Source organism: Emys orbicularis, chromosome 1 (genome assembly GCF_028017835.1).
Source record: "Emys orbicularis isolate rEmyOrb1 chromosome 1, rEmyOrb1.hap1, whole genome shotgun sequence".
Lineage (NCBI taxonomy): Eukaryota > Metazoa > Chordata > Testudines > Emydidae > Emys > Emys orbicularis.
The window spans coordinates 116,651,426-116,675,664 of NC_088683.1; the positions used below are offsets into that span (position 1 = coordinate 116,651,426).

The following is a 24,239-nucleotide window of genomic DNA, read 5'->3' on the forward strand; positions in this document are numbered from 1 at the left end:
GAAATCTGGACTCCAGGGCTTCCCCTTCACTCATCCATCCCTGTTGGAACCCACCTCTCCCTCCCTTGGAAGAGTCTGGGAGAGAAAATAAGCTGTGCAGCATGCCTGGAAGGTCCACAAACCACCCTCAGACCAATAGAGAAGGGAATTTAGTCTAGGAATCTACTGAAAATACTATGTTAGCCCCCTTCCATTTAAATGAGGGACTGTTAGCCTGAGTTTCTTAGGGAAAAGGTTGAGAGCCACTGAACTATGACCTTCCTCCCATTACGCAATATGGGAAGGGCGGAGTGGTATGTTTGTAACCACCTTGCCCTAGCTGATGTATCATACAGGGAGAATGTCTCTAGGTGCTCAGGACACAAACCATGAAGGTTTGAAATACTTCATATAGCCCTGTTCCTTGACTGCTACTTCAGGACTGGCTCTGTGCTTGGTTTCATTGTGATCCACCAGAGGTGCAGGCTGATACTTCAGGTATACATTTAGTGCAGTGATCGACACCATAAGTAACAGATCTGGTAGCTGAATTTAAGTTTATAGTTTACTTTGCTGCAAACTGAGACTTTAGATAACTAAAACTATGAATAAACAGAATTAGCTGCTTCCTCTTTCAATGTGTTGCCATCTTTAATATTAAGTGGAGATGAAGACTGAGTAAAGTGAAGTTCTGTGGGCCCAATTCTGCTTTCCTTAATGTGTGCACAGCCCCCTCCAAAATCAGTGGGGATGTTGGTCACATGTAAATATGGGAATTTAGCCCCATATATATCTGCACTGGCTTCCATAGGATCCTTATGGAAAAAGTGCTGTAAGAGGTGATTTTGCTTACTCTTTTTCTCAGGAGAAGGCCCTTGTGTTGCTAAAAGTCAGTGAAGTGTTGCCAGGTAGAGCTGCCTGTGTAATCATAACATCTATTTGTGCTGTCAGACTGTCCTGTCTTATCAGATTTATTTTTGACTCAGAGGCGGAGGATATAGGGAAGTCTCCAATCAGTCTATGTCTAGGACACTGAACAATTTACATAGACATCCAGACAGATTGTTTTTGGAGCTGAATTCTTTCCTTGAAGATGAATCTATGCCTAAATCTTTCTGCGTAACTGTAATTTGGAACAATTCTAGGAAGCAGTCTAACTCTTTGCTGTGTGTGTTCAGGTCATCATATGGGTTAGTGTACTGGAGCTGCACAGAAGACGCTCCCTTCTGAGATGACATGTGCCCCTCTAGCCAACAAATTCTTCTTCTAAAGTTTAAAATGGCTGAGTAGTGCCTAACTGCTAAAGCCCTCAAACTATATAGGGGATGTCTGGTAGAGAAAAAGGATGAATCTGTTTTTGAAAGATCAGTAATGAATGATTGAGGAACAAGACATCCTGTGCCAGATTTACCTTTGTAGTTCACACCAGGGATGTGAACTTAGCCCTGTGTATACAGAATATGGGTCTATGTTAATATGAAGGTTGTTTCTGCAATTCTTAAACGTCATTGCAAATTAATTAGTGGGCTTCCTTGTTGCTGTATCCCCACTGGTACTTCTGTGTGTTTCAGGGAGTCAAGCCAGCTAGCTTTGATAAAGTAGCAATTCCTGAAGTGAAGGAGATCATCGAGGGATGCATCCGACAAAACAAAGATGAAAGGTAAGCTCCCCTTCTTTGAGGGCCAGGCAGTTGTATTTCAGCACAGACTAAAGCACTGGAATAGTCCTATAAGGCTTCAGATACTATGTATTGGAAACTTTCCGGATAGTGTCGTACATATAATTCTGATAAAACGTTGAGGTCTTGAGAGCGGTCATGACTGATATGATGCTGTGTGTGATTTGGGCTATTCTATACTGACCACATTGTGTTAGCTGATTTGATTACTCACAACGGTGTTCAAACCCAGTCACTCTTTGTAGTAGAGAACAGTGATGCTCTTTCTTACTGTGCCTGTACAGGTTGACATCACCATTTGTACTCTGCAGGGATGTATTGTTTGGAATATAATCTGCACCAGTGCTTCCCAAATAGCACTAAAGTTGAAGGCCTAAATGTAGGGCATAAGACCATAATTACCTCTAGGTAAGAGGAAGTGTGAAATGGAGGATTATTCCTTTCATCGAATACCCATCTCCCTTCCACTTGGTTGCTGAGGCCCAGTGTCACTGGCATCTACCAGTTGTGGGAAGGAAGATAGGTGAAGCTCTCTCCAGCACTGGTAATGTTACTACTTTTGCTGAGAGGGATGATGGAGATCATTGGTCACTGATACGTTGCCAGGGCTGTCGGAGATAAATACAGATCTCAAACAGAATGAGACAGTTGGGTAAACAGTGAGGAGATGACTGGTCTAGGGTTTGGAGGCCATCTTGAATAGAATACTGACTTGTTTATTTAAATGGCAGTGTCCGCTGTGCCCAATATGTGGACTAACAGATGTATTATGGTACTTTAACCTTCATAAAGCCATACTGTTTCAAGAGTTATTTTATGATATGCTGGCCATTATTTTAAGTAATTAATGTGATGTTGTGCTGATAGGATTAGGGATTTGTAGTTGAGATGCAAGTGAATTTTAAGCCACTAACTGTTGCATGCGTTTGCATCATCTTGGGGTTAATCGTTTATTGCATTTTGAAAAGTTTCAAAAATTGGCACTGGAAAAGAAAAATTGAAATAGCAGATTTAATCCCCCCATCCCAAAAAACAAACAGAGGAGTTAATGGGAGTAGTATGAAAAGCTGAGAGTAAGCTTTTGGGGATCGCCATTCAAGGAAGATGATGTTCCTTACTGATTTTGTCAAAACCTAATCATTGTGTATCTTCTCTCCCTTTCCACTTCTCTATCCTGATATATATAGATATGCTATCAAGGACCTTTTGAACCACGCTTTCTTCCAGGAAGAGACTGGTGTGCGGGTAGAACTAGCAGAGGAAGATGATGGAGAGAAGATTGCCATCAAGCTCTGGTTACGAATTGAGGATATCAAAAAGCTTAAGGGCAAATACAAGGACAATGAGGCAATAGAGTTTTCCTTTGACTTGGAGAGAGATGTCCCAGAGGATGTAGCACAAGAAATGGTGAGGGCTCTTGTGTCCTTTTTGGGCATTTGTAACTGTTTTTTAGATTAGATCAACTCACACACTTTCTTCTGAGGTTGGGGTGTAACCTGCCATGCTTTTATTGTCCTGGCAGACATAAGCGGGTGAGGAACTGGTTGTGTTTGGAGCTAACCTTCAGAGGAGACTGGGAAGTTGAAGATTATACAGCAGAGCTGTACTTGTTGTATTGGTGTGGCAAGATGTGATATTGAACATCCATGTGTCCTGCTTTAGGTGGAGTCAGGGTATGTCTGTGAAGGGGATCACAAGACAATGGCCAAAGCGATCAAGGACAGAGTGTCTCTGATCAAGCGAAAGCGAGAGCAGCGTCAGTTGGTGCGAGAAGAGCAGGAGAAAAGAAAGCAGGAAGAAATCAGTCAGAAGCAGCAGTTGGAGCAGCAGCTACAAACAAATGCTACCCAGGCAGGGGCAAAGCACCCTCCATCTGCCACTGGCATCACTGCCATCCCCACTACTTCAGCATCAGTGTCCACACAAGTAGAGCCTGAAGAGCCAGAGGCTGATCAGCACCAACAATTGCAATATCAACAGCCCGGCATATCTGTTCTGTGTAAGTATATTGCTTTAGGCCATTCAGGATGTACTCTCACCCCCTTTAATTTTACTCTCCTTCCTTCTGGGGAGTCTTACTCATTTCCCTTTCAAGTGAAAAATCAGGTTACATGATGCTGATAATTCTGCCCACAGTGGGGTATCCAAAGTATTGAGTTGTTGCTTCATTTCTTGCTCTTATATCTGGAACTCTATAGTAGTATATGATTGTAAGAGGAAGAGAAAATAGTGAGAGGCTAGTTGATCTTCCATCCATATATGCACTAATAAAATGAGAGAGAGAGAGAGAGAGAGAGAGAGAGAAAGAAACATAAATTACCATTTGCCCTGTATAGGCAGCTGGGTATTAAGATCTCTTTTGGATATACTCAGACTTGAAAGATACACCTATGTGTGCAAGGCAATGAGGCTGTTCATCCTCTTTAAAAAAAATAAATAAATAATAATAATAAAAAAGAACCCCTGGTTAGCAGAGAGGACCTCGTAACATTTTCAAAAGAGCAGCTGAGGTCCAGAGCAAGGCAGAATTGAATCAAACTTCTTATTTCCACATTTAGTTGGGAATAACTTTTTGATAACTCTGTCTAGGTAAAGGAGCTGTTGAAATGATTGTCAGTGGCTTTCCACACTCCTCTCCTGATCATATGGATCAATTTAGTTCAGAGTTGGAGATGGAGCTCTGAGACAGAATACTCAGGGATATATCCATATATAGGTTTGCTATATTGGAGGAAGAGAATCTTAGTTTTGGACCAGTTTTCCTCTTAATAATCAATAAAATATTTAAAAACTGCCAGTGTACTGGGTCCTGTAGATGACACAATGAAAGTAAACCCTGCCCTGAAGACCTTAGTTCAATATAGGACATGTGGCGGAGCCTGGAGGAGATGGAAGACATCCTGTAGTCAGGGCAGGTTGTGAGACTGACATTATTGCGTGCAGATAATAAAGTTTTTTAAGGCTAAGATTTTCAGAAGGGTGCTTAAAGTTAGACTTCCAAATTCATACTTAAACACCTGAGTAAATGGCCTGACTTGGACAGTGCAAAGTACTTGTAAGCTCTGACTTCAGTTATGAACTGCTGGGAGCTTAGCACTTTGGAAAATCAAGCAACATACATTTCCGAGCCTAACTTTAGGCACCCATTTTTGAAAATCTTGGCTTGTAATATTCAAGCAAGACTGTAAAGCTTGTGAGTCCACAGTATTGTTTTTGAAACTAAAGTCTTGTGGTCTTTATTTTCAGCTGATGGGGCAGTTGACAGTGGTCAGGGATCATCTGTTCATACTGAATCATGTGTGACTAGCCAACAGACTGTGTCCTATGGTTCCCAGCATGAACAGACTATCTCAACAGCTACAGTCCAAGGATACACAACTTCAGTTGGCCAAGTGCAGTCTCAACAACATGGAGGATATCAGCCACCCACAGTGGTAAGCACAAACCTCAAAAGGCACACACAACACTATGGATTACTTCAGTCTGTTTGTCTGGTTTTGTCACAAACTTTCCTCTTGCCTTTCAATCTGCAGTGTATATATGTAGGCTTGGAAGGATAAGATTTTTATTGGTAAATGTTGATTTACCATACACACAAACGATGAAAAAATATTTCCATAGACGATCAAAATTTACAGATAGGCGAAGTAAGAAAAATGCTGCTTGAGAACTTGAGCTTGATTTAGGGATACTTATTTTATATATTTTGGCATGAGATACTGACAGTTTGTGTTATAACAGTTATAAAGCTTAACTTTTTGAACCTCACATCTACTGTAATTAAATAATTGTCTGCCCTCCATAATTTTCCACAACTGTGAAAATTTAAATTGATAAAATTATTAAAAAGTGCTTAAACCTATAGTTTTGCACAACTATGACAATTTAAATCTATAATAAAAATGCTTAAAATATACATTGCTATTGTGTCAAAATTATATAAAAAAATACAACTTGAAATCTGCCAAGCCTGTGCATATTGTATGCAAATGCAGACTCTATTTGAAACACTTCAGGCTGTATGCAGACCTTCTCAAATGCAGCACTTCATTTAGGATGAAGAGGAAGTAATCTTCTGGGGTTTTTTTGCATACATTTAGAGTGAAATGGGTGGATTAGTATCAGTCTTGACTGATGCAACCCTAATTTGAGGGTGTTATCTCACGTTGAAGTCTATGCTTAGTCTCACTCAGGATAGGGTGGTGCTTCAGCTACACTTAACAGTGAGCATGGAAGTTCCAATGATCAAGAGTCCTTGAAAGGACAGACAGGTATTAGAATAACTTAGTGAGAGCTGCTCTAAAAATGTGAACTTGCTACATGTGTATTCTGTAAGGCTTTGATTACAGGTGTCACAGGTAAGAATTTTGAACCATTATAGAATGCTGCATGTAAGCACTCCAGACTGAAGAGACCCCACATTTGTGTGTTCCCATTTTATTTATAGCTTGTCAGTTGCCATGCATATTCCTTTCCCTGGAAAGTCTGCAAAGGCCACAAATACCCTTTCCACTATGTTCATCTGCTACCCTTTATTTGGTACCCTTTTTTCCCCTTGATATGTTTTCAATGCTGACTTTGTAGGAGCTCTTAAAAAACCCTGCCTTTCACCGCTGTAGTATTTATATTTCAGTTCAACAGTCATCGCTGGCTCCTTTATTTGCAAACTCAGAAGCAAATAATGGTACCATATCTGGAGAATACAAAACCATTTTCTGTTGAGTCTTGGGAATCCTCAGGTTTCTGTTTTGGTATCTATAGCAGGGAATTTTATTGGAGTTGTTAGTGGTGTCAGCCTTTCACTTTGAAGAAGCTTACCAGTTGCATTGATGAATAAACGGCCTCTCCATCCTTTCCAAAGGCACTTAACCTGAAGGTTTGTGGCGCTGTTGATTCTTAATCAAATGAACCTTCTAAGCCGTCTAAAGTAGTTTGATGCTTGCTCTCTTAATTTCCCATATTTCAATCCAAGGATGTGGCTTGGACCAAAAAACATTCCAGGCTTGACATGGCTGGCTTCCAGATCAAATGACTAGAGTAACAGTAGGGAACCCACTAACAATTCTGCTGAGCAGTCCAGATACTAATCTGAAAAATCTTGCTAAAATCAGTGATAGACCTCCAGAAAACCACCAATCTGGATTTTTTTTTTTTACATTTGGAGTTCAATTCTCTTTGAAGGCAAGGGGCAGTTCATTGTGAGAAATTTCAAGGACTAGAGGAACAAATCTTGAAATTATGGGCTGGCTACTATACTAACACTTCCATCTTTCCACTTCTTTCCTTTTTACAAGTATTTAATTGGGTCAGATTCTGACCTAATGGCTTCAGGGTTGTGTCAAAATCACAAAATCTTGGCTCTTTATTTAACAAAGCCATCTTCTAGAAAATGCAGTAAAACTAATATTAAAGAAGCAATTTTTCCCAAATATTAAACTCTAACTTTCTGCTCCACAATTCATGTTGTGGATGATGCTTAAATCCTTATGGTAATCACTTGACTGAATAAAGCACTAAATGTATCCTATCAGTCCAGTTATATGTATAGGAAGCTAAACTCCTTTCTAGAAAATGAAATAGGTTTTGTGCAAGCAGAAAGACTGGAGAGACAAGTACCACTGACTTTGACATACACACCTTCCCCCACTCAACCTAGTGTGGACATCTGAAGGCTGTGCATTAAGCACCTAGGGTCTTTCATGTGTAGAATTGCTTGGTACTGGAAATACCACTTCACTCATTTCAGGAAGCTTTGTACAGTGAGAAAATATCTCCTATATGTCAGCCCTGCTCTTCGTGTGCACATACAAATTGCTTCTGGTAGGAGCACTAATGGAACCCTCTTCACCGTTGAATAATCAAAGGCAAGCTTGAGTCCTCAGAGGTGCACACTTCCTGTTCCCTGTGTGCTGACCTTCATTAAACTCCCTCATATCCTTTTGCCCACATAGCAATCAGCATTAGTCTCATCATCATGTATGTGTGATTTTTTTTGTTTTGTTTTAGCTCATTACAGTTATACAACTTTTCATTTTTAAAGCATTCATTTCTTAATTTTGTTTTCCTCCTTAGCCTCAACGTGGTCGTAGCATGTCAGTTTGTGTCCCCCATCTTTCTGCTGTTCCCTCTCTGCCCTGCATCCTTCCCAGTATTCCTTCTACCCCACCGCCAGCATTGTGTGCACCTCTTTCTCCTTCCTACCTTCGGACTGCCCCTGAGGAAACCTTTGCAGAAAAGCTTTCTAAAGCACTGGAGAATGTCCTGCCCATGCACTGTGCCTCTCCACGCAAGCACCGACGCTCCAGCCTGCCCTCCCTCTTTGTCAGTCCTGTATGTGTTACTGTACGCCTCCTGGTACACAAAGATAAGTTACCATTAAATACATCCTGGTTTGGTTTATTAAAAGTAAAGAGGAGCTGATTTTTTTTTTTTTTTTTTTTTTTTTTTTAAATCCTGTGCCCTATGCAACTAGAGTGCTGATTCCTTCTCTTTGGGAAGCACCATGCTTATGTAACAACTAATGAGCAATGTTGGCACCTGAAGTTTGATTAAAGTTTTAGGGAAAGGACTGAACGTATCACAGAGGATAAAGAGAGAAGTTACAATCTAGTCTCTGTCCCATAAGGTTAGTGCACCTGCTTCTGCTTTTAGGCAGTCAGTGACATTCTTTCAGCTCCTGGATAAAATTGTTAATGTCAAATATGACTAAGTGTTAAAACTTACTAGTAGCAGCTGGTTTGCTCCAGAGCACTGTGTTTTAGTGGGGACAATGACCTTTTAGATTTATAATGTTAAAACAAATCAGAAGGGCTTCTATCAGTAGGAGTAGCAAACAGTTCAGCTTCCTTCTTCTGTTTGATTCTGGAGGGAAGTTACAGTTAAGTTTCTATTGATTCCTATATAAATATTGTCTTTTGAGATGGAAAGACTGCTTCTGTTAGAGCAGATGTTAGATGCTAAGAGCATGAATGGAAGGCAGTCTTTCCAGAGTAAATTGATTCCATTTGAAGTTAGAAGTGGTTTTTGGCTTCAATTTATTCTTTAATTTGAGGAAATATTTCCTTTTAAGGGAAATTGGAGAATACAGAATCAGTTTCCAGAACACAGGAATAGAGTATGAAGGACATGTCCTTATTCACTTTACTGTGCACTATGGGAGTTTGCTGCTGCTTTTTCAGAGGGGAAATTAAGTGATCTGTTTGATTATAGTGAGCTCAAAGAATCAATCACAATGTCATGGCGAAATCAGTTGCTGGTAGCTCTTGTAGAATCCTCCTAAAAGAGGGACAATATTGCATCATGGCTCAATATGCTGGGGCAAAGTGAGATGAAAGCATGTCACCGAACATTTGGAAATGATGCTCTTGATTGTTACCCTGCTGTTGAATTATCCTTGAACCAGATCTTCCTAACTGACTTGAACTTCTAGCCAATTGGAAGCAACTTCTTGGCAATTTCTTTGACTCCAATAGCCTGTAGTAGTCAGTGATTGCACAGTTGCTGCTGTTCTCCCAAGAGCAATTAAATAAATATGAAAGTACTGTTGGTGTAGAAAGTATGAGGTGCTAGTGAAAATCAGTAGTGACATATATAGTAAAAATGCATCACTATTACAAATTACAGTACAACTTTTCCTCACCCTTCATTTTGGCCCTTGGGAAAAAAAGCCAGGATGAGCCGAACCTAACACTTTAATCAAAAAGTGTATAACTTTGCTTTTGAGAACTTCACTGCTGATTTAGTACAGGTCTATTCAGATTGGAGATGCAAGAGTAGTCTAGTCAATTCTAATGAGTGTTAATGGCTTGCCTATTGAGTACCATAAATGTGAAGGGCAGTTGAAATCAGCTGAGTCCAAAGATGATGCAACATGAGTGACTCTTAAGAGATGTCTTAATCTTGCGACCTTAGAAGGTTCATTCCGTTGCCTTTTAGCATATAGCAAGTACTGAATGGTTTCTGAGAGGGTAACAACACTACGTCTTCATGGGAGATAATCCGAGTTAAGTAACCAAAAAGTGAAGATCTCTTCTCCCTTTCTTGCCTTTTTTCTGTACCTTGTAAACACAAAATCAAGAGATTGTTGCCTCACTGCTAGCTAGTTCAGAGTTTGTTGTTTTGGTATAATTTGCACACAAATCAGTAACTCAAAGGCTTAACTTAAAGCAGTTGCAGGTATCGTGAAAGTAAGTCTGTTTCATTGTCCGCAGCAAATTATCTCTCTTTTGTGAATGAGAAGAAGGGGGCTGTTATGGAAAAGCAGCTTCTAACAAAAGCAAATACTTCCATATGCAGTCATGTTCACCATGGATGTATTTAATGGATATTTACATTTTGTAATTTCCAAAGCAATGTATGTTATTGATCATGAACTTGGAGTAGTCATTCTATAAGGTTACTACACAGAGCTGCCTAGTGAGCTGTGCATGTTCATGTCCTTTCATTTCTAAATGTATGAATTACTTGTCTTGTTCATATCAATACAGCCTCAGTCTCTGGTGCATCCGTGTGGGGGAACACCAACGTTCCCAGATTCACAGATATTTTTCCCAACCATTCATGAACGGCCAGTGTCTTTCTCGCCACCACCTGTCTGCCCACCGAAGGTCACCATTGCTCAGCGGCGCAAGAGTACCTCCTTCTTGGAAGCCCAAACATGCCACTTCCAGCCCTTGCTGAAAACTGGCCAGAGTTTACTTCCACCTGGTGGTAGCCCCACAAATTGGACACCAGAGGCAGTCGTCATGCTGGGCACTACAGCTCATAAGGTCACTGGAGAGCCCCTACATGTGCAAGTCAGTTCAGCACCTCCTGAGGATGCTCACTATAGAATGCCACAAGAAGCAGTGTACTTAGTGGGCATGCACTACCAGCCACAGTTGCCAGAGCATTACGATACAGTAGCATATAATTCCTATGGGACTGAACAGTACTTGAAACAGGTGCCTGAACAGAAGCATGTGCAAGGTGGCCCTCTTCAGAGCTCTGTTTATGACTGCCAATCTGGGCAGACCTTCCTGCCAAGACATTTACAGAGCTTGAGGCTGGATTCTGGAATGAGCCCACTTTCACCATTGTCCAGTGTTTCATCTCCATTAAGTGCAGATTCCACACAGATGAAATGTCACCAGGTATTTGTTCCTCATTCTGCACCTGCTGTGCTTACTCACAGTGGTGATGGCAGAACAAGCTGTGTTTTTGAGTTCCATGTACACACACCAAATTCGGCTCCAGGAGAAGGGGGTATCTTACCCCAACGTATTTACAGAACCTGCCGGGGGTCAATGGATTTTAATCAGGAGGAGTCCACTCAGGCAACAGGGTTGCATGGTCGCCTCCAGCCTGTGACAGAGGAACTGTGTAACTACCTTGTTCCCGAGCTAACAGTACCCAGAGCGAGATCTATCAGAAAGAGCTGGCCAGAAGGAAGTCCAGAATACTCAAGTGATTCATCACAGCTGACTTCCTCTGACACTGGTGATTTCCAGTCTCCTCCCCCAACAGGGGTGTTGTCTACAGCTTTTGGTTCAGACTTCTCGTTGCCCATTGTCCCATTGCCTCAGAAGGTATTTCAAGAGTCGCAGCTCTTCATCTGTTTCCAACAGGGAGCCTCAGCTCAGCAGGCCTTGTCCACCTCGCTTTCATCAGGACCACCTGCACTCTACCCTCAGGTTACAGGAGCAAACCATTCCAGAATTTCTCTGCTGTTTAAGTCCTCCTTTACACAATTAAAAGCCAGGTTTCCCTTCTTTCCTTCTCCTCTCCCTTCCCCACTCCAAGTTGTTCTAGATCTTGGAATTCAGAGGATATGTTCCCGCTATATCAGTAATATACTAGGATCTCAGTAGCTTACCAGGTCTCACCTAAATAAGTGAGACATCAACAGTTAATCATTCTACCTTCAGCCCAGGCTAAACCTTGGTAGGTGGGGCCTTCTGACATTTGTAGCAAATAGTCAGTCAGTACTCCTTATCATATTTTCCTAGCTGATGTTCAGCTCAGAGATCCAGGGGACTGAAATGCAGGGTTGACTTTTCATCCTGAAAAGGTTATGGATTGGGTACAATAAGGTATGACTAATTCTGTGGGAAGAAATACTGTGACCAAAGAATCATGTTTTCTCTGGTCATGCAGTCAGTGTCTTCAATTAAATAATTTAATATTGTTTAACAAAATACTATTCATACAATGTAGGATAGAAAAACTAAAATGCCAGTTTCTGTCCACTGTCCAGATGCAGGCGAAACTCTTACTAGGTTTCAAAGGGATTTCAGGGGATGAGGTGTGCCCGTAAATATACACAGATCTGGGAATGTATTTATTGAAGGAGCACTTGGAAAATAAATTTTCATAAGTAATTTTCAAAGTTAACTATTTTGATAAACTAAAATGTAAACTAAAGCCAATTGCACAAATTGTCAGAGCTTGATATTCATAAGGTATCATTTCCACATAATGGCAGTACCTGGGACTGTTAAAAATAAAACAAACTTAAACATTGTTGGAATTTACATATTTTATCGATACATGTAGTACTTTCACTTGCAAGAGCCAGGAGAGGAGAGGACCTACCTAGAAGTAGACGTCTCTTCTCCCTCACTCCACTCATTTCAACAGTGAAGTTAGGATTCTCTTCACTGTTGCAGTTGCAGGGGACTAGCCCATTTTTTGGAATGGAGGAGATGTTTAGGAAGAAAAGGAGCTTTGTTGTTCTGCAGTGTATAAATGTAGAAAGGTCAGGAACCAGGGATTCAGTCTGAATGCTTTCCTCATGGGATAGTGGAGACTTTTCTTCCCACCCACTCAACACAAGTAGAGGCTTGTGGTGATAGCTGTTTCAGAATGCAGCTTTTAAGCACCAATCTGTTAGATGACAGTTGCTGAACTCCAAGGGAGCCCACTTAGAGCATAGTGAACCTTCAGTGTAAGCAGAGTGAAAGTCTAGTGAAGTGCTTTGAAACAATTTGGGACTATACTACCCTATAAACACTATTTTGTTACAACAAACTTCAGTAAGTGGTTTCCTATGTATGTTAAAGACTAAACGAATGGCTGGGAAGGTAGCCCAAAATAAGGAAGATAATCCGTATGAGATATATTTTATTAAGAGCTCTTGACTAATGTGTTAAAATAGTGCATGATTTAGGACTTAAACTGTAGCCTCATGTAGAAGCGGCATTACCTTGGTATGTAACGTTTAAATCGTAACGAATAGGCAATACCTTCAAGAAACTATTAAAAGAGCAAAAGAGAGAGCTTCCTTGGATGGTGTTGTGTTTTCCAAGGATTTTTCTTAAATCATAGGAATGCTTTCGAAAAGTATTCATGGAAGCAATATACTGCAGGCTTGTACACTATCTCTAAGGGAAATCTTGTGGCTTTAGTAATTTGAAAATATTTCATACAGTACTTTATACAACTTTCTAAATGTACTAGACACTTCCTACTTTTTCAGCCTTCCCACTGAAGTGACAAACTAAGAAAGGGAGCTGGGTGACCTTCCCTTTCTGGGCTATCCTGAGGTGTATAGTTACTGTATGTCCCAGTTTCTGATCCAGAAGGATATTTAGTCAAGTGGGAACGAAACTGCTGAGGGGGTAGTTGCCACACTGTTTCTTCAGTCTCTTCCACATTCGCTTGTAATGTCCTTCATCCATTCTTTTATTTGCTTATTCATTCAAAGTTGTCACTTTGTGTTAGCTAGGACTCTGTGGACTGGAACCCTATGTCTCTCCAACAGCTGATCCAGTTGATAGGCTCTGAACATTTATTAGGGTTTGAGAATCTGGAAGTGATTTGGTGTGGATTTTTGACATGTCTTTCAAAGTGAGCTGAGGACACACACACACGCTTGATTTAATACTGGTCTAGAACTCTGTATCTTTCTTCAGCTGATGCTCAAGGATACAGATTTCATATCCTTTTTTCATTTTCTTTCTTTTACCCCGGCCACCTAAGTGTGCTCAGTGTGTAAATGTTTAATGCTTCTGTTCCCGGCTATCATACCAGGACAGCCTGACGTAGATCCTAAAGAAACACTGCAGAAGGATGAAACTGGTAGGCTGACTTGCCTAATATGGAGGGCTGTTTGGGTTGCACTGGTATTTTTTTGTATTAGTTGTTCTGAAAAGCTTAACAAAATAGAGCTCATCACTGCCCCATAATGCTCTGCTCTGTTGAATAGCTCTATATTAAAATTAAGCCATAGTATTGTTTTGTATTCATTAGAAATTTGTTCCAATTAGACCATCCTAGTCAGAAATTATAGATGCTTGTTGCAGAAGCCAATAATTGCTCAGTCTGATTCTACCTGTTTCCATTTTTTTCCTGTAGACACAGGTGCAAGGCCAGCCAGTCTCAAGTAGTATATCAGTGGGGGTACCATGCCAGCCTACACAGCAAAGTCAGCAGGTAAGAATAACAGTTCCTAAAGCTGGGACTGATGTGTAGTAAGTTTAACTTGCAGCTTGCTTTTTATGGGAAAAAGTGAACAGGAGGATATCCTCGTCCTTTGTAGAAAGGATATAGGCTTGTTGGTGCAGATGCTAGGCACAGCTGCCAACTTTTTTTATATTCTAGTGACTTTTTTTATACATGATGGCTTATTTTTGACTAAAGTATGTAATTGAAGCTTTCCAGATTGAATGGGGATCCTCTTGATGATGTGTTTGAGTAGGCAAAGGTGTATCCCCACTTTGAACTTTAGGGTACAAGTGTGGGGGCCTGCATGAGGACTTCTAAGCTTAACTACCAGCTTAGTTCTGGTCCGCTGCCACCATTCCCTACCCTGGGAAGCTTTTAGAAACCTCTCACCAATTCCCTGGTGAATACAGATCCAAACTCCTTGGATCTTAAAACAAGGAGAAATTGACCCTTCCCCCCCTCCTTCCTTTCACCAACTCCTGGTGAATACAGATCCAAACCCCCTTGGATCTTAAAACAAGGAGAAATCAATCAGGTTCTTAAAAAGAAGGCTTTTAATTAAAGAAAAAGGTAAAAATAATCTCTGTAAAATCAGTATGGAAAATAACTTTACAGGGTAATCAAACTTAAAGAGCTCAGAGGACCCCCCTCTGTCTTAGGTTCCTTCTCATAAGGGTATGGTAAAAGGACTTAGGTCTAGGTTTTGGGCAAAGGGCTGAATAACTGAAAGACATGTTTTCTTACTTGGGCACTGATACAACTATTTTGTAGGATCTTTTTGTGAATGCTGTCTTCTGTGCCTTTCAGGAAGGTGTTGAATCTCTTTTTATTTGAAAAGAGAGCTCAGACTAACTCTTAAGTAATTTTAAGATCTAACAAAATGATTGAGTAGGTGGAAACATGAAGATGAAACACCAATCTTATGGTAGCTTACCCTTTTGTCCTTCTGGCATTGAAGTTTGTATAGTGTACAACCCTATTGTCATGATGTAAAGTGTAGTAGCAAGGAGACTTCAGACTTAATTTTTGAATTTCTTGACTTCTTTAGACAGTCTTAATGCTAAGCAGCTATGCTTAGTGTAACTGTAGGATAATGTGAAATCAGTCTTACTAGCTGTCTAATATACTTGTTCCCACATCTGTGTTTCTGATAGGTACACAACAGGGGTTCCACTCAGAAAAACTGTACATCTTCTCTTGACAGCTTTGACATCTGCCTATTCTAGGTAGCCCTGTCTGATCGTCTGGCTTTTGTGATATGAAATATTTTCTATGCTGAATAATATTCTGTTAATTGTTTTTTCACTTACACTAATTCTGTAACAGGATGCGTTAGCTTCCATTGTAACTAGTGAAAAATTAGGGCTCAGTGTTGGTTCCAGAACTGTTTTAATGCTGCGGAATAGAAACTATCATATATGGTTATCTCCTATATTTACAGAGAGTGAAATCTAGGAAAATCTACCCAAACACATCTAAATCTGAGAAACGTTTTTATCTGAAGAGAAAATAATCTCTTGCCATCTTTTCTCCTTGCAACAGAGTGCACAGCAGCTGGCTCCTTCCCAGCAGACAGGACAGTACCAGCTGCAGCAGTCATCCGTTTCCAGTGGAGCTACCCCATCACAACCAGTTTCTCAAACTCCGACTCCACTGATCATGCCGATGCCTCAGGTACCAGCTGGAACTCAGGTAATTAAACTTGGTCTTTTGCAAAATTAGGAGATTTCTCCTCTCTTCCTTTGTTGGCTGCCCCTTTTACTGGTCTGCCTTGTGTCCTAATGGTTCAGAAAATACTGCTGGAGGTGACACGATTATTCTACTATGTTTAAGAATTTGGCAGGAACAGAAATGTCTGTATGCCTGGAATCCCTTTCTTTGGAATATGTGGCAGAAGTTCAGTGGTTCAGTTGAGGAGCAACAGCACTTAAAAGGGAGGCCTTTCTTACATAGATATCTTTTGTCAGGTTGTCTAAAATGTGACAACAAGACATAACTTTTGCAAAGATTAAAATAATGTGTCACCTGCACTTTGAGGAGTTTCATGTGGCATTGTTGACACTTTATGTAGGAGAAACCTACTCCATCCAAATTACATTTGTGTGTTCATAATCAAAAAATTGTTCTCCAGTTAATAAGCCATGTACACTGCCTCTTCTGAACTGTCGTCCTCTTTTCTACCGGCCTTCCTCCTTCACTCCTTGGTCAGGATGCTTCTGTTACTGAATGGTTTTATTTCGGATTGGCTCACATTTTTTGATACTATGAATGTGAGCTTCGTTAAATTTAAAGGGTTTTTGTTGCTTGTTCATTTGAACTCCTTTTCCAATTGATTGCTGGCTTCAATTGACTTGACCTTTGCCATTCTCTGTATGCTGACAGTGGCTTTTCACTCTCCATTGCTTCCTGCCCATACCCGAAATGGGCAGACTTCCCCATTTTGTTGTGGGGTTTGCATCTCTTCCCGGTAGGGAAGGGAGGGAGGATTGGTTGTAGAATTAGAATGAGAGAGGACCAGAGTTCGTTTACATACGTGTTGGTGCTGCAGCAGTGTTCAGATCTTGCTGTTCTACCCCAGCACAACGTACATGTTGCAAAAGGTGGTTTAGAGATCTTCAGGAACGAATTGCAAAATGAGAACCCTTTGGAACACAGCAGTCAACTCTCCAGCTACTCTCCCCAATCCACTCTTAAAGGGTGTGATAACTTAAATAATTCTTTTTTCTTTGACTCATACATTAAAAATCTGCTTTCTGCAACCCTGCTTCCTAAAAAGTCTATCTCTATTTTCTTTGCATCCCCAGCTTCCTGTTTCCCAAGCAGTGCCGATCATCCAAGGCGAACCTCAATTACCTGTTGCAGCACCTTCTCTCCCTCAACCTTCAGTTGCCCCAACCATCCCCATTGGCTCTCATTTTCTCCCTATGGGACAGCCCTTGTCAACCTCCCTGCTCACCCAGTTCTCAGTCTCTCAGCTCCCCATAGCAGCATCTCATGCGTCAGTGGCTCAGCCAGGCTTCCAGTCTCTGCCTATCTCTATGGCAGCTGGCATTAACCAGCCACTACTCACTCTGGCCACATCTGCTGCAGCAGCTGCTATCCCTATAGGATCAACCATTGTCCCTAGCCAGCTTCCAGCTGTTCTACAGTCTGCGGCCCAGCTGCCCAGCCAGGTTCTCCCACAGCTCCTGCAGCCAGCTGTTCAGTCCATGGGATTACCAGCCAGCCTTGGACAAGCTGCTGAAGCTGCACTTCCAGCTGGAGATGCTTTGTATCAGGTATTGTTGCAAGCCAGCAAGAGGTCTCCTCGTCTTCTGTTCCTCTGGGGGCACTAGACCTGATCTGTGTGCTGCAGATACTTGCCAATACCCGAATTTGGCGGGAGAGAGAACAAGCCACATGTTTTTTGTCTTTAATGAACAAATCTGTTCTCTCATTACACTTGTATGCAAGAGGGCATAGTTTCATTAAATTTTATTTGTTTTTGGACACCTAACTATGGATTTATTGGAAATGGAATTTCTCTGAAAGAGCTAGTATTTTTTCTGCTACATGTGACAACTATGAATTTGAAAATTGATAATATTTTATCACCCCTGCCAAAGACCTCAAATTGCTGCTCTGTGTCCTGGAAAGACACTGTGTGGGGTATCTGGCAACACCAGTCTTCTGGCACAACTCATTGGGGGAAAATTGATATCTTAGCAATAAACCAAACTATGTGATCCCTGAACATAAGTGAAGTATCCGATGCAAACATGGAATGTTGAGATGATGGACAGGAGCGAATCAGTGTCTGATTATTTAGAAGTTTAATCATTTACTGCTGTCAGGGTATAAAAGGGACAACTTGCATAGTGATGGGAACAGAGGCCCAACATGTGATGTTTACCACTATTGTAATGTAATATATATTACATTGAAATGTGCTGTCCAACAGCAGATAATAGCAAGTACTGTTTACTTGCGGTGTGTAGCAATGTTGCTTGGCACTCAGGTCAGCCCACCTCCTGAGTGTGGAAAGGGGAGAGATTGTAGGAACATGAGCTATTAGTTATGAAAGATTACCAGCAGAGGTTGCGTATCTTGTCTGAGTAGTGGCCATTCAGCCTGCAAGCTCTTCAGATTTTCCACTTCATAATTTTGTAGATAACTATGGGGGGAGTTGGAAGGTGAGGATTCATTTACCTGCTAGGGACTTTGAAACCCTTCTCTTTTGTGAGAGCCCTGAGAGAGAATTTGCTGGTTCATACTACATGATTGTTCTGGAGGTGAACTTGTTCACCTGGGCAGTCTGCTCTGTTCCTCTTGGAAAATGATTTTTAGAGATGCTTGAACATTCTGGAAGGGTGTCAGGTTGGAACATGCCCCTGCAGCTTGACTTGCCATGTTTTCTTTTTTCAGCCTTTCTTTCTGATTTCCTAACTTCCCCTGAAATGCACTAATTCAGATTCCTCATTTCTGTCACAGGGCTTCCCACCTCGGCTGCCGCCGCAATACCCAGGAGACTCAAATGTTGCTCCCTCCTCTGCTGTGGCCTCTGTTTGCATACCTTCTGCAGTACTGTCCCCTCCCTTACCCACTGATGCATTGGCTCAGCCAGGCTATCTTGCTGCAATGGTGCAGCCTTATGTGGAACAGAACATTTTAGTTCCTCTGGGCGGTCTAGGAGGACAGGTTCAAGTGCCACAGCCTGCAGTGAGTTTAGCACAGCAGGTCTCATCTGCATCTTCACAGCAGGGAGCTTTAGAGGTAAATGTAATCTCTGCAAGTTCTGTGTGTAAACTATAAATGTCAGGGCATGAATTACATTGCACTGTTTGTGGGGTAAATTAATCCCTTCTGTGATGATATTCATTTGGACATAATGAACTAATCTCTCAAATGACTTTTTCTTACAGCAGAATGTCATGCCAATGTGGGGACCTTGTTGCCATTGGCTGTTCTGTTGGGAAGTGAGTGTGCCTCCCAGAGGCAAAAACCTGTTAACACTTCACTTCTTGCTAGTACTCTAGATCCTTTTTGGTCTTCTCAAAGACACTCTGCCATTGGTAGCCCTTGAGAATCTCTCTTATACATGTTCCCTGCAGCCTTGCTGTTGTTGGGGGAGAGATTTGAGTTGTCTTTGTGTGCTGCGTTGGCTTCCTTGTTGCACAGTCTGCTAGTAAGATGCTGGCTGCATGGCAAGCTGTAGTATCACAATGTAGCAGATGGGATGGCTGACCTCACCAGGCGCTCTGTATGAGACTTGCACTAGAGCCCTCTTCCTTGGGTATGAGATTTGAGAGGACTAGACCCTGGTTGTTATAAATTGTTCTGGAGAAATGGTGCTTTCTAGCTTCGAAGTTTGATTGGGGAGAAAATATTAAAAGGTTGATTGTGGTAAGAAATAACTCATTGGCATGCTTGAATGTTTGTTTTCTCTTCGCAGAGTACTCAGGGAGCCTCACAGGCTGCTCCTTCAGAATCTGTACCATCAGCACAGCAACAGCTTGCACAGACTACCCCATTGGTCTCCTCACTAGACAGGTAACCAGTGGGTTTTACCAAGTTGAACTTTTTGGTCGAGAGGAGTTTCTTCCCTTGGTGGCTCTCTGGCATCTGTTCTTTACTAGGGATATTTTCTATGTAAACTGAGGGAATAACTTCCATTTTTTTCTAGAAGATTTCTCTCCAACTCCTCCAAGCCTCCTCTTTTTAAGCAGGGCCTGGAGAAGGCACACCGATTGTGTGCAATGATCTGATGTTACCATGCCCGAGTGGGTCACAACTGACAATACCAGATTCATGACAAACTGCTGAGAATTAGGGCAAACACCCCCCAAAACTGGTGGTTATTCTTCCGTATGATTTACCAAACCAGCAACAAAAGTAAATTTCTGTCTCACTACATTGGCTAATGAGAAGTCAGAAATAGTCTCCTTAAGTATCCCAGCCTTTGTTCCAACACCTAGACACTCGACTTAGTGATGAGTGGTTATTTAAAACCAATTTCATCAACCAAAGGGGGGTTCTTCTCCCAAAGGATCAGTCACATACCCAGGTCAATATATAACTCAGATCTTACCCAATAATCATGCTGTTGCCAATCCTTTAGTATCTAATATCTAAAGGTTTATTTATAAAAAGAAAGAAAGAGGTGAGAGTTAAAATTGACTAAAGGAATCAAATACATGCAATAATTGCAAAGTTCTTGGATCAGGCATAAAACTGCTGGCTTGTTAAGTCTCTGGTTCCTTCCAAAAGATTGGAAGGTCCCTCAGTCTCTTGGTTAGAATGCTCTCATTAGTATGAGTCCATAGTCCAGAGAACAGAGTGGGAAAGAGGCCAAGTGGAGATGTTTCTGGGGCCTTTTATATTTTTTGTCATATGATGGGTCTGGTCTCAGTACAGTCAATGGAAAAGTACAGGCACAAGATGGAATCAAGTGTCACATGAGCTGGTCACATGCCCTTGCATGTTTCGATGAGTCATAGCAGGGGCCATTACCCATATTCTGGCTGGAAAGTTCACAGGAAAGTCCATCAGGTGGGGATAAGCTGCTTCCATGGCCCATTGGGTTCATTGATGGGCCATCAACTTGAATAGTCGGTTCACAATGTGCTGGCTAGACTGGATGTAAACTACCTTGTGGGAGTTACCACATTTGAAATACAGGGGTATAGTCAATATTCATAACTTCAGAAATGAAAATGATACGTGCATACTAATAGGATAATCATATTCAGCAAATCATAACTTTTCCATTGACCCCTCACATGACATACTTTGTACAAGATTTGTTGCAATTGTATAACAGTGGTAGCAACAGTAATATACATGGTCATATCTTAATCAGATAATGTCACACCTGATATGGTAATCTATTGCAATTACACATCAAGCAAGGGGGTTACTCATTCCTGTGATACTCATACTTATTCAGGGGTTGAGCCTTGCAGAGCTTGATGCTTCATCCAGAAGATGCATTTAAATGGATTACTTTACAAACATATTTTATGGATCCCTTCCTTTCATGTGTGGTTACATATTTATTATTCAAGCAACCATATGTGATTAAAGGATTATCCTCCTCAGACCTTGTCCTCACAAGAGTAACCAGTATTGCTCTTAAGAGGCCACCCTCTCTTGGGTTAAGAGGGGAATTCCGTCATCACACACTAAAGAAGTTCAAATATTTGTGAAAATTATTAAAACTAATTATTTTGGTTTTTAGTGCACATTCTGATGTTGCTTCGGGCATGAGTGATGGGAATGAGAATGTGCCAGGATCTAGTGGGAGACATGAAGGGAGAACCACCAAACGCCATTATCGGAAGTCTGTACGCAGCCGCTCTCGGCACGAGAAGACTGCTAGACCAAAACTGAGAATTCTCAATGTGAGTTATGGCTTATTTCAGTGACTGTAGTAGTGGATAATGTCTTGAGTTTTTACAGAACTTCTCTACCCATCATCCTGAAGAGGGGTATCCTTTGTTTCCCTTGTATCCTAAATTCTGATAACGGCCTCCCATGTGAAGTGGCTAGGCTTCCACCCCATCTCTTTTCTTGGTGCCGTACACTATACAGGGGTGTACAAAATATTCTTCCTGCTTTGGAGGTCAGATAGTGTTCCAAAGATGAGCTATTAGCTGTGCTGCGGAGCATTAAGCACAGCAGAACATGGTCATTCAGGAAGCAGTGATACCAGCAGTTGCTACAGAATATTTGCTTTGCCATTTGCCTTGCCCCTCAGACTGTGTTGACTGGGCTGGAGTTCATTTAAGAAACCTCACCCTATCTTCACTATTACCATTAATGACTTTCCTGAAATGTTGGGACAGACTTTTTGTTCTGTTTCTTGACATAAGCAGGAAAGTTTACAGAGCAGTCAGAGTTCTAGAGAAAGATGGTCTATGTTGAGCAAGAGGGCTTGAAGGTTGATGTGGTTGGGAATCCCTTAGAGGATCATTGCCGTTCAGTGCATCTGATCTCTGTTTGAGAATGGAAAGTGAATTGCTCAAGGAGGAGTACAGTACAGTTGGCCCTCTTGGAGATCTCTTGTTGCTTTTCTGCACCTGGCCTTCCCTGTCTTTAGGAACAAGAGATGTCTGCACACTTGTACTCAGTAGTTGTTCATGATGTTCCATTGTGTTCTGCAGTTCAGGCTGGAAAGCATATTTCTTCTCTTTCAGGTTTCGAACAAGGGTGATCGGGTGGTTGAGTGCCAGCTAGAGACACACAATCGGAAAATGGTTACTTTCAAATTTGACTTGGATGGTGACAACCCAGAGGAAATCGCGATAATTATGGTGAGCTACATCTCCAGTGCAGATGGAGCATTGACCCTGATCTTGTTAACCATATTAGTTGTACAAATCACCTTAGATTAGAGTTCATCTAACCTGCCTTTTTGAATTACTACTATTCTTATTGCTTCCCTGTGCACTATAGTCTTTGTCTCCTCTTCCAGTCACATTACTAATATTAGAAGCAAAATCTTTCCCTAATGACTGAGTGGTAAAGAACAGTGTCCAAAGCTAACATGTTTGGTCCAGTATTTGCACAACTAGTTCATCTGAGGATTTGGGTCAGCTTCTATCTTAAAACTTCAGTGTCTTCAAGTAAAACAGTTTTAACTTTGTACTCTAGGATTTTAAAAATCTCTTACTAACTGCTTGTTGTGAGCTGAGCTAATAAACAGTAAACTCGATTTCTGGAAATACAATATAAAACAAACTCCTCCAAGTGCAGTCCCGTTCCTGTCACTGGGGAACTTAATTTTCTTCAAGTACTGTCCCTATGTGAGCTCCACAGTAGGTGTATCAGAGTCCCTGTACCTCTAATCAAAGATTTTAGGTTGCAGTGTCTGTTCAGCCCGCACATGTGCTCTCCTTCCCTCATGATCTACCTGGAGGCTATCTTGTGCGGGCGAACCGCCCACAGTTCCTTCTCGACTGCCTTTGGCCTCAAATGGAGCGATCAGGTGTCTTGTTACTCTCTGCATCATTAGCATAAGTAGTAGTTTAATCCTTTTGTTTCCCTTAATAGTTAGTTTCCGGGATTTAAAAAAAGGGGGGGAAAACCCCTTCTATTTCATGTTTCCTGCCCTTTCTGGGGAACCCTCTACACCTCCCCTCTCCCCCGGAGGGCGTTTAGTAGTTTAGACTCTCTAACCTCTCCATTTAATTTAAAAAAAAAAAAAAATCTGCTTTCTTTGCTTTTGAGGGTGATATCACTGTGTAAAGTATTGGGAGAATCGTATATCCACAAAAGTGCAACCTCTGCCAGCAGCTCAAGGCGAGGTCTCAAATAAACCAAATCAGGATCTGGAGTTAAAACGCCTCCTGATGGAGAGAGCACTTCACCCACCAGCTGACTCCAGTGCCAGACATTCTCCAGGACACAGGTTGTCCCTGGAGCCTTTAACTTTCCTTGGGGTAGAACTGAATGTTGCAAAGCTCCTGTCCCTGGAGTGTTCCACACATAAGCAACCATCAGTACCTACAACTTACCACCGACACTCCTCCACGGCACCAAGTGAATCCGTGGAACCGCAAGAATTCCCGTGCCCTAGAGCAGTGGTCTTCGAACTTTTTTGATCGCGCACCCCTATCAGTAAAAAAAATTTTGAGCATGCAACCCCGTGCCGCGCTGGCTCTACCATTTTTTGCCAAAGCAAAAAAGAAAAAAAACAACGCTCCGACTCCCGCCCGAACTGCCGAAGCAGCAGCAACAACAACAACAAAAAAGCTGCTTGGACTCCTGCCCGAACTGACCAAGTGCCAAAAAACAAAACAAAAAAACCCCGCTCCTTCTGCCACGCACCCCCAAGGATCCTTTTGCGCACCCCACTTTGGAGACCACTGCCCTAGAGACCTGGAGGTCATGGAAGAACCACAATCCCCATTAATTGATACTGGGGCCCCATGCCTGGAATCACTGAGGACATTTACTGCCAATGCCCTGGTCAGCACCACCCTTACCTTTGAGTCTGACAGTGACCAAGAGCATGTTATTTCCCTGACCTATCACTGTGGCGTGCCATCACAGTACTAGAGACCTCATCAACTCCATCCTCGCGCTGACCTGCAATCTTGGTGTGGGCCTCTTTGTGCACTTCCACTACCCCTCCTCCCCCACCCCCAGTTGCCCTATTGGGATCCTTGGGTGATGTACA

General features: G+C 41.8%; 1 protein-coding gene across 1 annotated transcript in view; it reads left to right on the top strand.

Annotated features, from left to right (window-relative positions):
• The window catches only part of WNK1 (WNK lysine deficient protein kinase 1), a 170,070-nt gene that overhangs the window by 92,523 nt on the left and 53,308 nt on the right, over nucleotides 1-24,239 (top strand). Inside the window, exons 5-16 of the mRNA XM_065406985.1 lie at nucleotides 1,551-1,639; nucleotides 2,845-3,064; nucleotides 3,320-3,656; nucleotides 4,904-5,088; nucleotides 6,007-6,015; nucleotides 13,991-14,068; nucleotides 15,623-15,772; nucleotides 16,885-17,358; nucleotides 18,551-18,832; nucleotides 19,512-19,609; nucleotides 21,297-21,459; nucleotides 22,255-22,371. Of these exons, the coding sequence (XP_065263057.1) occupies nucleotides 1,551-1,639; nucleotides 2,845-3,064; nucleotides 3,320-3,656; nucleotides 4,904-5,088; nucleotides 6,007-6,015; nucleotides 13,991-14,068; nucleotides 15,623-15,772; nucleotides 16,885-17,358; nucleotides 18,551-18,832; nucleotides 19,512-19,609; nucleotides 21,297-21,459; nucleotides 22,255-22,371 (2,202 nt within the window). The remainder of the gene's footprint in view (nucleotides 1-1,550; nucleotides 1,640-2,844; nucleotides 3,065-3,319; nucleotides 3,657-4,903; nucleotides 5,089-6,006; nucleotides 6,016-13,990; nucleotides 14,069-15,622; nucleotides 15,773-16,884; nucleotides 17,359-18,550; nucleotides 18,833-19,511; nucleotides 19,610-21,296; nucleotides 21,460-22,254; nucleotides 22,372-24,239) is intronic.